Source organism: Melanostigma gelatinosum (genome assembly GCF_949748355.1).
Source record: "Melanostigma gelatinosum genome assembly, chromosome: 20".
In the NCBI taxonomy this organism is placed as follows: domain Eukaryota; kingdom Metazoa; phylum Chordata; class Actinopteri; order Perciformes; family Zoarcidae; genus Melanostigma; species Melanostigma gelatinosum.
Window position 1 is genome coordinate 9,992,447 of NC_136653.1, and position 13,669 is coordinate 10,006,115.

The 13,669-nt window shown below is 42.5% G+C and overlaps 1 protein-coding gene across 1 annotated transcript in view; it reads right to left on the bottom strand.

Moving 5' to 3' along the window:
• Positions 1 to 5,672: 5,672 nt before the first annotated feature.
• Positions 5,673 to 13,669, bottom strand: part of ofcc1 (orofacial cleft 1 candidate 1) — a gene marked incomplete at both ends in the record, with an annotated part of 80,482 nt that continues 72,485 nt past the window's right edge. Inside the window, 3 exons of the mRNA XM_079292341.1 lie at positions 5,673 to 5,746; positions 5,970 to 6,111; positions 11,460 to 11,657. Coding sequence (XP_079148467.1) covers positions 5,673 to 5,746; positions 5,970 to 6,111; positions 11,460 to 11,657 — 414 coding nt within the window. The remainder of the gene's footprint in view (positions 5,747 to 5,969; positions 6,112 to 11,459; positions 11,658 to 13,669) is intronic.

The window sequence follows — 13,669 nt, forward strand, 5'->3', positions numbered from 1 at the left end:
AGAAATATGCTAGAATGTTCTCGAGGTGAGAGATTGATCTGAGCTCCACAGAGGGTCTGTCCAAAACCAAATAATGGTTAGGGGCCAGCGACCTCCAGAATCTCGACAGAAAACAATAATTATTACCACACCGCGTATGCCTGAACTAAGCATAAAGGACACGATCAATGAAGGCTAAATGCTAACTCTGTAAAGGTGGTGGCTCAGCATTCAGACAAAAACAATAATTAGGTCCGCACTGTAATTGTCAAGATTGGTGTTTTTAAGGGTCCGTTCACCCAGATGACAAAAAAAGAAAGAAAGGATTCTCCGCGTGTAACTCGTCATGCAGGAAGTTTTGCTATTATTAATCCAGGTTTTGTGATCCATCCATCAACTTTTTTTTTCTTTCCCCCGAGCCAACACAATACAACAGAGATGAATGGAATTTCATTTGTGGTGCTCACAGCGCGACTATTTCTTTGGTAGAAAGTACTTCTGTTTCCGGCACATAAAACAAAAACTGTTCATTTTAATAAAGTGACCCTTTAAAATGACCATTAACAGGGCATATGGCTCTAATGTTACACTGTATAGTGCCCGGCCTTCCTGAAAACTGAATTAAAGTTTGATAAAACCTTCAGTTCCAGTTTCTACGTCAATTACCACCATTTTATGACAGACCCATTTAACATTAGCAATAATCAACACAAAGACTTCTCAACTTTTACTTGATTCTTTAAGTGATTAAACCTAGAAAGTTTATTGACGACTATAACACAGAATGTCTTCCAAAAATAAGGATGAAATGAGCCAAAACAACCTGCATCATGATCCTTGCATACTGCCTGTAACCAGCGTCTGGTTACATAATGCATATTCAGTAGAGTTGGATGCACGTATGCATGGCTGCAGTAGCCACTGGTTTGGCTCTCCAGCACCTTGCACAATGCATGAGCAACAGAGCTGCACACAGTGCTCCTACTCTATGAATAAATCAGATAAAGACGACTTGTTCAAGAGGAGGAATGTGTGTTTCAAGTCAGATCGAAATCAAATGCATAATGTGTTTAGGTCACAGATCCATAGACAGACTCTTGGCATTCCTGTTGGGGATGCCCGTGTCCAGCTCGGCCCTGACCGGTGCAGTAACACAAGCTGTCTGTGTGGAGAGCGAGCAGGCAGACAGACGGATAGAGAGAGAGAGACAGCCAAGCCGAAACCCTGTGCTGGTGTGAGGAGGTCTAGTTGCTCTGTGAGGCAGCAAACTATCTGTGCCCAACCCTCATCATCAGGCATAGCCGGATGAAAATAGGATCTCAACAATATTTAGTTATTTTATTCAATCACGCTACAGGAGGCGACTGGTTTCCATATCAACAAAAGTTGCCGGACCGAGTCCAGCGTAAATGTTTGGTTCAAAATAGTGTATGAAAACGCCCAAGTCAAAATAATAAGTCGTTCTTGTTAATCCCAAAGGAAACTTCTTTTCTCAAGGCTGGATTGGCCAACAGAACATCATGATATTACCTAGCCAGCCCATCATCAGCACAGCCTCTTTTTGAGTGATGAGTCTCCTACAGGAACCAACAGCTGTATGTGCAAATCATGCATATAAATCAATTACTGGGGCCCTATGTACTTTAAACGCACCCATTAATTAAGCAATGTCAAGCACAATGAACCGTGAAGTTCATTACATTTTTAGCATTCAAACCCGGGATTATTTGAAGAGTGCACGAGAGAGCGAGGGAGACGGGTTTTACCTAGTGATTATCCCCATAGCTCACTGTCGGGCAGACGCCAGCGGAAATGTTCACGAAAGCTGTTGCGAGAGGAGACAGAACAGCAGCGGGCTGTCTCAGCAATCGACAAAACACGAAAGGGTTGATCAAAAGGAAAGGAACAACAACAACTACAAAATGATGGCTGTGCCTACTTTTGAGCTTTCAACAACAACAACAAAAACTGGCACACAACCATCCATACAAGTTCTACCGGGAGGATTGATGTGAGTCCATTTCTTTTTCTCACTTGTCATTTTGTCACAGCCAGTGAGATTGTATGTGTGCGAAGTGCTACGGAACATCCATTCTGTGAGTGATGTGTGGAGTATATATCTACATCAGAACAATTTTTTAAATTTCATCAAGTGACGATAAGAATCAACAAAACTGAGGGTTTTCTTCCAACAGCAATATGCAGGTGTTGCAGGAGATGTGCGTGTGTGTGTGTGTGTGTGTGTGTGTGTGTGTGTGTGTGTGTCTGCATGTGCGTCTGTGACCTCTGTGTCTGTTCGTGCCAGGCTGTAGTTTGGTTCAAGTTGCTGTGAGATGACAGGAGAGGTTGGGGGTGTTGGGGGAGTGCAGAGAGGAGAAGCTGGGCCCAGCTGCCTGGCATTAAGCAATGACCTCTGCATAATGAAAGATGGCGACAACATTTCCCACTCATTACAAGGTTCCACAATGTGACAAGATTTGCATATTCATATATTTTCCCCCTCCACCTCCCCACCCTGTTTTTTCACCGCAAATTATTATTTTTTTCCCTGTGAGCAGGACATCTGCCTCCCTGACACTGCTCTGGAAGAGGAGAAATAAATAAATGTGTGTGCAGAGAGGCACATGATCTATCCAGATGCCACAGAAATATGGCACGATGTTGACATCTCCGCACACCCCGACCGTGTGTGTTTTCCACGGCTTAAGCACCAGGAAATCATGTTCGGGGTCAGTGGAGAAGAATGCAGTTTGGGCAGGAAAACCTGACAGAGGTCTGGAATGTAAATCTGGTTTGTGTATTATTGTTCGACCACAGTGACATAAATGCCACCGTAGTTCATGTAACTGGCTTGGTCTAATCTTAAATCTGAGGTGAGTTTCCTTTGTATAAATTATTATTATTATTAATAAAAGATGGTATAATGAAGAGAGCCCTAAAACACACATATGTACAGTCAAAAGTTACAAATCACAAATTAAAGTCTTTATTTTCTTACATTTTAAATGTATGTTAAAACAGCGGTTGAGATTTTTTCAGAAGAATAAAGAAGAAGTCAAGACATACATTAGGTTACAGACATTTAATTGTCAGACTTCCCTGATGGATACTATTCTGTTTCCTCTGATCAAACAACATCAGAACAGCAAGCCCCTCCACTCTGTACAAGACACAATTACATTTCGACATCAAACAAAAAGATGCCACAAATAAAGTTGGGTGAGTAGAAGTATATGCAAACGCAGTAAATGTACAAAGTTCTTCATCAAAAGAAATGCATTGGTATGTGCTTTAAAAAAAAACACACAGCAAAAGTGGGAATTTGAATCCCTTTTATTTCGTTGGTAACTTTAATTCAAATGAATCAGGCTGAGCTGTACCCGCCAACCGTGCCAGAAGAGTCGCCGGTCTCAACGTGCAGCATAACGATCACCGCAGCACTTCTGAATACAAACTGTTTTATGTGAACACCTCAAGCTGAGGGCTACATAAATATAGAATTAGACAAAGTGTTATTTTTTCTTCTTTTTATGTTTTATTTTCCCCCCGATTTTTCACACTCTCCAGCAACATCCCAGGTTGGGTTGGCTCTAAGCAGATGCAGGCACTTACTTCAAAAAGTTGCAGCTCCCTTATGATAGCTCTGCAAAAAGGTTTTCTTTTAACTTAAATCAGCAAATGTGCGGAGCAGAGACCTAGCGGCGTGTTTCTCTCCCCCAGAAATAATTGCTCCCAGGGATCAATTTGAAATTTAAATCGTGGCGAAATGGTGTTTGTCATTAACAATCAAATATTTGAACCGTTGAAATACCTTTGCCCCCACCGTATCTGCACCGTCTGGCCCCAGTTGGAAACTATTGCAGAGGGCATTGTTTTGATGATGAACTGAAGAGTTGGTGATACTCTCAGAAAACATCAAACAAGAGAAAAAGCAGGAGTATATTACAAAAAAAATCATCAAATATAGATTTATTTAACACTTCAAAACACACCAGAGCTATTTGTATGCGTTTCAGCTGTGTTGAGTTTGCTTCTGAGGCCAACATCGTGTTGCACACATACTGTACTATTGAAAACAGACATACAGGGGAAATAAAAAGAACGGGAGAGTTGGGTAAGAGGATAAGAAAAACACGGATAGGGAGAGAGGTAGTAAGGTAGGACAAATGGAGAGAGAGAGAGAGAGAGAGCGAGAGAGAGAGAGAGAGAGCTTTCTGTCATCTCAGAGCCAGCGTCTCTGCTTAATGTTCATTAGGGGGCTGATTGAATTGGGGGGTGTAGCGCTGTCACTGTTAATGGAGTGATCTCTAATTGGAAGGCATTAGCTCTATAGGTTCTGGCGAGTGTCAAAGGCAGACAGAAGGACAGGAAGCAACACCAGAGTCTACCACGTCCTGCCAATGCTGAAAATACACCAAATTAAACAAAACGTCATTATCTGTTGAGCGTTGGCACACAGTGGACACAAACAATCAATGCAATCCCTGTGTAATTATGCCGACATGTTGTGCTTTCCTCAGTTTGTATTGCAGATGGACTGATAAATCTAGAGCCGCGTCGTCTAATTTATCTAAATGTTTCAGGCCCGGGGAGGCCCGCGTCTCCATCAGAGCCGCTGATGATCAGAAACAGAGGCGTTAGGTGTGAGAGAGAATGTGTGTCCATATGCACTGTGCACCCCCGGGCCATGGCTGGGATGGTTTAAACACGGAGGTGAAACGCAACTTCAAGGTGTGTTTTTCTGGTAATGACGGGCGCGAATGGTCGCTATCGCCATCCAACAAGACCAAGAACTTGATCTGTAATGGCTGCCCATAAAGGCGAATCATCGTCAATGAAAATGACAGGTTATTAAGATCCGATCTTAGGGAAAGGGGTGGGGGCTATGGCTTTAGTATGATAGGTTAGCCATCTATAAAACCTTTAAAGCCTGGCCCTCAACGACATCAGTCCCGATTCCCATCTCCCTGCGCCCCGTGCCAGAGACACATGCTAATAAGCTCACAACCTTTAATTAAGCAATATGTGTAAGTAGGCAGCCATTATGGCCTGATTTGTGAGCCACTTCATTACACTGAGCACCGGCTAGCAGACACATATTCAATACAAATCAAGCCGGCCTGAATATTATCCTGCTTAATGTGAGGCCAATATTGATATTTTATCACTCGTGTTCTGATTAGTGAATTTTAGAATCTTCATTTTTCAACGTGTTGAGACAGCGCCGAACACCTAACGACCTGCATTCACTGGAAGTGTTGCTGGACGTTGTTTATTAGGTTACAAACTGGTTCACAAATACTATTTGTGTTTACTTGCTGGGGGATGACAGAACAAAACAATTTACAATACTGTCTTTGGTTGCTGTTATTCTGATGAGTCCACTTTCAACAAGGCTGTAAAAAGGTGTTGTACCCTGGAATTGCTACACAAATTTCATACTGAGAAAAAAAAGTTCTTGAAAAAAGTTTACGAGATCCTTTGTACCACATTTTCCAGCTGACGGCAACAATACAGCACATTTGAATCAGTGTTTTTGATATTTAAATCCTACAACTATACAAAAAGCAAAAAATGATTCAAGAAATGTAACAACTACTGCAGTATGTTGCAGAGGCCTCAAGTCAAACAGACGCTTGATGAGATGACTTACATTAGTTTAGGCTCCAACTATTTCTTCCTTTGCTTTGGTTTCATTGGTTGAGGTCTTGAAGTGCAAAACTGGAGCCACACCCACTTCCTCCTACTGGCTCAACACGATTGGACCCTGAGGGAACGAAACACCTGATGAAACTGTGCAAATTCTGCTGAACAAACAGCAGGTATAGGAAAAAGGTTTACACAAGTAAGAAGGTCACATGTGTGTGTGTGTGTGTGTGTGTGTGTGTGTGTGTGTGTGTGTGTGTGTGTGTGTGTGTGAGAGAGAGATGAGGTGAGGTGATAAGGACTATTGAATGTGTACTTTGTGTGCTCTGAAATGTAACACTCACGCCCAAATACTTTCGTCCGTTTCCGTAGCTGGTGCGGGGCACTCGTGTCTTCCTTGTCCTCTCTCTGAATGGCCGAGGCCTCACCCGGGATACAGGGCACCATCCTGGTTGCCCTGTCTGACCCTTCCACGTCACCAATCACCTTCAGAAGAAAAACGCACACGGCCCGCGGGAGTCAGCAGGGCAACATGAACGGAAGCTAAACAACAAATGAACAGTGCATGGACTGTTTCCGGACACCCAAGGGGGCCGTATATGCATCAAGCATCTCAAAGCACAGGTTGAACTTGGATGACAGTGAGTGAGATTGGCAGGAGAACTGCTATTTTGCTCGAGGCCTGCGACTAGTGTTGTCATGCATAGTCTCTACCTCTGTCCTGGTGCTTTGAGTGAACTTGGAGGAGAAGCAGAAATGGAGACTTTATATGACACACTACCTCCAGTCCCAGAGGGGAAACAGCTCCCACAACTCTGGTGTTGGCCTACTTACTGTATGTACAGCGATATGAAATGCAACTTAAATCTCATTGGTATAAGCCATGATCAAATGAAAGATTAAGCTATAAATATATCAGGAAATGCATTCAAATAACTAATGAGCAGACATTTAAACAAAAACAAAGATGGGTTCATTCAAAACGACGTCTGCATTCTTTCCACACATTCATCAGCTCTAAATATGACAACAGCATCAAGTCGTTAAAAGGTAGGCTGGCACTTTTCTAAATTTGCAAATTACACAGATAGAGCAGCAATTGAGCAAACTTGAAAAATGTGCCACATCGTGCTTCTTTATCTAAAACTAGTATAAACCTGTCAGATAATTACATGCAATGTGCTTTGGAGAAGTCCTCCTGCTAAGCAGATATAGCTGCCAGGGAGGCATTAATCTCCTCATGCAACATACAGTATGAAGCCAAGGACACCCCCCCCCCCTCTTTCTCTCCCTCTCTGTGTCTCTCGTAACCACACACACGCACACAGACACCCACATGCAGAAAAGACATCACTCACAACGCATAGAGAGCACACTCACTTCCTGTATAAATCATATTCATATTTCTGAGGGCTGCCGATGACCTCACGGCAAATGAAGCGTGGGTCCTCAGCTCCGCAGCGGCAATCAAATGTGCAGCAGAGTAATTACAAAAGAGGGGTAGGAGGGAGAGTTGATGCGGTTTGTCAATTAATGTTGCTGCAAGGTGTTTTATTTTTATTTTTTCCAAAGGTTAACTTCTTCATATTCTCCGCATGATAAATTAGGTCAATATTGATGAGGTGTCCCTCACGAAAGGACAACCCGCTGTACTTCACCTTCCATTTCTCATATCCTCTGATCATCACCAATCGTCAGTATTATCATCGCAATCATCAGCTTTGTCACCGTTATTATGAAAATCGACAAACTATAAGGGGATATCCTCTCCTTAATTATACAAAACATGCATAATACAACACAGTCCTCCCTGCTGAGGTTGTGATAATGAAATACCGTACACTTAAAACCTTACGATGTGAATAAACTGCATACTTTTTGTTTCTGCAAATGGTTAAGCACATCCCCCCCCCCCCAAAAAAAAGGGAGAGAAAAACTAAACACAGCTGAAATTGCAGAGAATAGTGTTTTTATTTATACAAGTCGCTGGAGATGCTCATCATCAGCGTTTTTTCCGAGCCATAAATAATTTGCGGAGAGAGGTAATATTCAAGCTGGCAGAGCCTTAGTTGTGCATCTTTAATGGAAGTTTTACAGAAGCAGAGCCAGTTCTTGCATATGCTGCTGCCTCCCAGATGGAGGAAAGGAGACAAAAGGGGCACAGTTGGCTTGTCCTATCTTTTTATAAGTCCATCGACACTTAAATGCTAGCCCCGGAGAAAAAACGACACAGGGGGACATAAACCCACTGTGGTTTTAGGAGGGAAGATAATGACTTTGCCTGCATTAATTTCAACATCAGCCATCTTGTTTCCTCAGACAGAGTGGTTATGAGGCCTTCTCTGAAGGTCCTAGGTTATATAGATGCATTTCCCTGCATAATTTCGGCCCTAACAGTTGTTGTCAGCAGTGCATTTTGCGAGTTGGCAGCTGGGGAACATCTGTTTATAGGTAATGAGTGTTTGAAAAGCTACACCTCACTTTACCTTTAATGTCTTTTATTGGAGCACACTGATGGGAACGTAGCTTTAACTTTTTGTATTGTTGTGATTCAGCGAGAAGATTCCTTCAACATGGTCAATGTTACAAACACCTGCCCTGGGCAACGCGCTGAATGGGAGCATATGATGGATCATTAATATTAACTTTCTTTAAACAGAATTCAATATGCAAGTCAATAAAGACTTCATTATCGTTATGTTTTTTACTCCACACCCACAACTCCTACCACTGCGCTCCTACTTCTCGCTAACGATGCAACACCGAAAGACCAAAAAAAAAAAAAACTTTCAGTCAACATTGCTGCTTCAATGATGGCTGAATAAACAACAGAAATATTGAGTTTCTCATGACTCTTGCTCATGTTTCTCACTCTCCAGCAAATCAAACAGGGCACACCTCGCTGTTCCGTTCGGTTCAAACAGTGTCTAACAGTGTCTATAGCTCAGGGCACTTCTTCCAGGACTTGCTTTTTAATGTGTTCGTTTAGACACATTTTGGATGTAAATTTGCGTGTATTTTGCAGAGCATCTGGCCCCTTGAGCTATGGTCATGTTAGTCTAAGGGAGGAGCGGGTCCTTCGGGGCACTGGCGGCCAGGACACTGCCTGAGACAACAGAGCTCTTTAAAGGAAATGAGCCGTCTGTCAATATTTCCTCAGTAAATGGAAACAGACTCCTTAAGTAGGATTAGTCTTTTTTTACTTAACGGGGAGAGAGGAGTCATGTTAATACACAGTAGAATGATGTCTTTTTGCCACTGTCGTCCTATTTCAACTGTCATCTACGCAGACAACGTCAATATTTCACAACAGAATATATAAAACAATGAACATATTGAAGATACTACTACTCATAATGATAAGCAGAAAACAAAAAGTGTGCAGAGTAGGCTACATGTTCTAAATTGACATGTTGATAAAAAAGTAATGATACTGATAGGTATACATTTGATATTTCCACAGCGGCTTTTATATACATACATACATCAGCATATTTGGCTGAAAGTCAAACAAATGACATTATTTTTTTATTGCCAAAATGAATTGGATTCCTGCTATATAATACTTAATCTGGTAACATAGCAGTGTAAATACATCACCATGAAACGTGCTATTGGATAAGTGAATATAGTAATAAGCCTATTCAGGAAAACCCATAAAAATTGCTTTAAAATGTCATAAATAAAGAACAGAGAGCAACTTCTCTGCATCACTATGGTCACTGCATCGCATGCAGTAGTAGAGCATTTTTCTATTTCATTCTATATATATTTTTTTAATCTATTTAATTTTTGTAGAAGTGCCTGCACGGCTGTTATTTCTCTCCGAGGAGCTGTCACCTTACATCTGAAGGCCAGTTTGTACACAGCACCCTGTCACAGTGTGCGTACCGCTGCCAGAATTATAGAAAGCACTAATAAAATCAGCTCAAGTGTTCTTCCGAGTGCTGGGGATGCCCTTTGGTGATTCCTGGATCTTGCTCTAGCCATAGAAAGAAAAACCAGTCTATATATTCAGGAGAGGATTAGTTTTGAATATGTAAAGTGGGGGTCCGCGCTGCGAGGCCAAGGGGAACGGCATAGTGCTCTCTCGGCGATGCTGCGCGTCGGTGTTATCGTCGGTGTTATCGCTCCCCACTACCAGCGGGTGAAAGAGGATGCCATCGGCATTTCTTGCTACTGGACGTCCCTGCCTGTTACGTTGCAAGGAACAGACAGCAACACCCAAGGGACACGGTGTGTGTGAGAAAAGAGAGCAACAGAGCGATAGAGTGTGTGTGTGTGTGTGTGTTTTTTTCCAAGGACAGTAACACCTATCTTTCACTTAAGGTGGCCTCTATGAAACTCCCTTCACAGTTAGAATAGAGAGTCAGCACAGCGGTAATGATTTTAGACAGCAGAAATGGCAGGAATTCATTATTTTACCCAGTTAGGTAATGTTTCGGGTGTCGGGGTTGTGTGTGTACTAAATCGGCATCTGCAATTGTGTATGATATTTTCATAACAGGTTTTTTTTCCACAAGAAGTGAAGATCTGTGTGCGTTTGTCTGTGTCAACGACTGTGTGCTGTTTGGCTATGAACAATCCACCCAGATGTCTCATCTGCTATGCACAGGTCTAGAGGCTACATGTGCACACACACACACCCAGACAGTGCGACACCAGTAATAAATATACCATGCTGTGTGTTTACTCACATAAGCTCACCATCACTCAAATTATGACGGAGAACCATTAGAACGCAAAAGAGCCTCAGAGCTAATTGTTAGCGCCTATAACCCCCCTCCTTCCTCACTCCTCTGACATTCAAACATCAAAATATTAATTTAGTTTGGGATGATCCAGGTTGCTCTTGGGCGACTGACAGAAATGATTGAGGAAAGGAATGACTTTGTGCGACTGCAGCAGGAGTCACAAAGCACTACTTTTAATGAGGCACCAATCGGTGGATCCGTGTGTTTCTGACCTGTCTCGCAGGTGCTTGAAGGACGAGGAGCGAAATAAATGTGGCAATAATTACAACGCACGGCGCAGCGAGGCAGCCTTGTGTGCTTTCTTTGCTGTCAAAAGTTACATTTCAACACAAAGTGTTACATAGAATGAGGCGCTGGGATCTTTAACATGCCATGTAGATTGTATATGGCTGTTACTGGCAGAAGAGACGTAGGCAAAGGTGAGTTTTGTTGACTTAGTTGTAGTCAGGAACAGTTGTATTCACATGATGAACTGAGTCTCCATTTGTTTCTCGGGGCAAATCCTTCCTGACATTTTTGGTTTGAAAAGAAGAAATCATTTCAAATCTGTTTTTACCCGAGGAAAGAAAATGGAATCTGTCATGGTTGTTCACCCTTTCAGACCACAGAGCTGTACTGTTGTCTTTTTTATTGTTCAGAAAGCAGAATAAGGAACTACTTTATGCATCCATTTCTGCCCTCCCCTTCTTAGAAAGGAGGACGGAGGAGAGAGGAGAGAGGAGAGAGGAAAGGAGGGAGTGTTTACCAAACCTCCAACTCATTTCTCCACCCTTTTCCTCTCTCTTTCTTTGTCCTCCACTCTTCATTTGTCTTTATCTTAAGTTGCAAACTTCAGTTGGAGAAGGGCCTTGTACAAAACTCAGCTTGACCAGATCCAGACGCAGATGGAAATTATTTTCTTTCATGAAAACAACTGGTTTAGAGGATTGTGCAGCTGATATGTGCTCTATCTAATGTTATTTGTGGCCAGTTAATTCATACAGTGTACTTCTAAAAGTACCCTTTTCATATTGCAGTGAATTCATTGTAAATTGAAGTATTTTGTCAAAATGTTTTGCATACAAGATGTTCATATCCCACCTCAATGATAGCCCCATCCGGTTGTCGGAGGAAGTGCCTGTATCTTTGTTTCAGCCCACTTAGGTAGAGGGTGTAGACTGCCACATGGGTGCTGGTCTCGCCCTCTGGTCGAGCTGCACCCTCCCTTGGGAGGTCGGTAGGAGCTGCAGCGCCTGCCAGTGGGTCTTCCACTGTCCAGATATAGTCATAGACCGCCACCTAATCATGCACAAACACGAAGGGAGATAACGATAGATTGAGAGCAGGCAGGGAAAAGTCTTTGTTGTACGTTTGTCCGAAAGTTTGTGGAAAGCTCTGATACTCAAGGCTTCAAGGTGGGCTGCTGAATAGTATTGCATTGACAAGTTCTGTCGTTGGAAAATCTGAGAGGATATTAAAGAAATGCTTTGAAATAGAATTGAAATGACGGAAGTAAGAGGGATGATATGTCGAGTGCATGTGAAATATATACAGTCGGCACATTCGGTCAAAATCCTACACAAATACAAGTGTCAGTAACTTTATTTCATTGAGAAAACTGTGGAGAATTTCAGCATTAAACACATTATCAGTACGATTAAATAACCCCCCTATTGATGAGTAGAAGTGTCACAATAATCATATGTTAGTCACAATATGTTTACAATATTCTTGCTTATAGAAGATATTATGTGTTACAGTATATTAACTAATTGAATGTATTAAATCATAAAAGTACAGTCACTAAAGGTATTAAAACACTGTAAGAATAGTTTGAGGGTCAGTCAGGGAAACTGGTGGGACATGCAGCAAATGGAGGATGTGGTCAGTGGGGAGGACAACTGACCAGAGGCGGAGTCAAGAAATGTTTTGCAAGGAGCAAAGCTGTTTCGCTAAAGGATCGATCCAGGGAGGGGACAGAATTCGAATGGAGCCAATCACTGATCAATGGAGGATCAGTCACACGTTTTATGACACATAAGAGACTGTTCTGGAGAGAATTCCTCAGACCACATCCGCTCTCGTTTTTCAGTACCTGAATTCAGACCTGTGAGTGAGATGCGTGCGTGTGGTCTCTGTTCTCGAGAACATTACTATTGATAGTTGGGCACTAGGAAGCTCTAGGAAGCTCGCAGCAGAAAAGTCCCTGCGGCCTGCAGGCTCTCATCCTTTTGGTTTTTAAACCCTAACAAAACCCATGTACATCATGTTAAAATCAGCCTGAACCTCACCTTGTAAACTGCTGAGATGTTCATTTTAATTACATACAACTGCAGCCACCAGATAAGCACCACTGGCGTACAGTACACCAGCACGCTAATTCCTAGCGGTGCATGAGTCCTATGGGGCCTGATCTGTGGCAGGTAAAGAGACAGGTTGTGTTGGTGATCATGCATACATAATCCGGCTGGCTGGCTTGTTTATGACTCTTTGTGTGTGTGTGTGTGTGTGTGTGTTTGTGTGTGTGTGTGTTTGTTGGGAGCTTACACACCTGTAATGCGCTGCCCTTCTGTATTAGGGTGAGACACGGGGAGCAAGCGGAGCGTGTAACATGTTATATAGGTCATGTAACTCGAAGTCATCCATGTGTGAAGATCATGGAAGCTCTCTCCCACTCCGATGGTGTCTGCCGGTGAATGTTTGAATGTGTGCTGATACATGCATCACGGTAGAGCTTATACATCATCGTATTTACTCAAAGACAGAGTTCCATACGCTCCGAGAGTAAATGTAATGACAAGATGACAAAACAGCTTTGTGCCTTACGTAAATCCCAATTCATGCTCCAGACTGCCAGGCAGAGGTAGTTCCCTGTTCTTAGGCCTCAGTGAGTGCATGGTTTCAGTTGTGTGTGTGTGTGTGTGTGTGTGTAAAATACTTTGTATGAGTGTGTTTGTATGTGTACCTGCATGTGCTATAGGCAGCCACATGGGCCACAATTCAAACTTTAACCTTTACACCACAGACTCGGAACAAGGTAAGGCAAGGCAAGTTTATTTGTGTAGCACATTTCAACAACAAGGTAATTCAAAGTGCTTCACATGAAACCATTAAAAGCATAAAGGCAAAAGTAAAGGAGATTTAAAACATACATTGAAACAATAATCGATGTCTCCCTGAGACATTACGCTGCACGCAATCAACCATACACTGCCGCAATTCTGCAATTACTCGCTCACAAACAGCGGAAACCTCATGCACACACACACACACACACACACACACACAAAGTTGGAGCAATAAAGAGGACG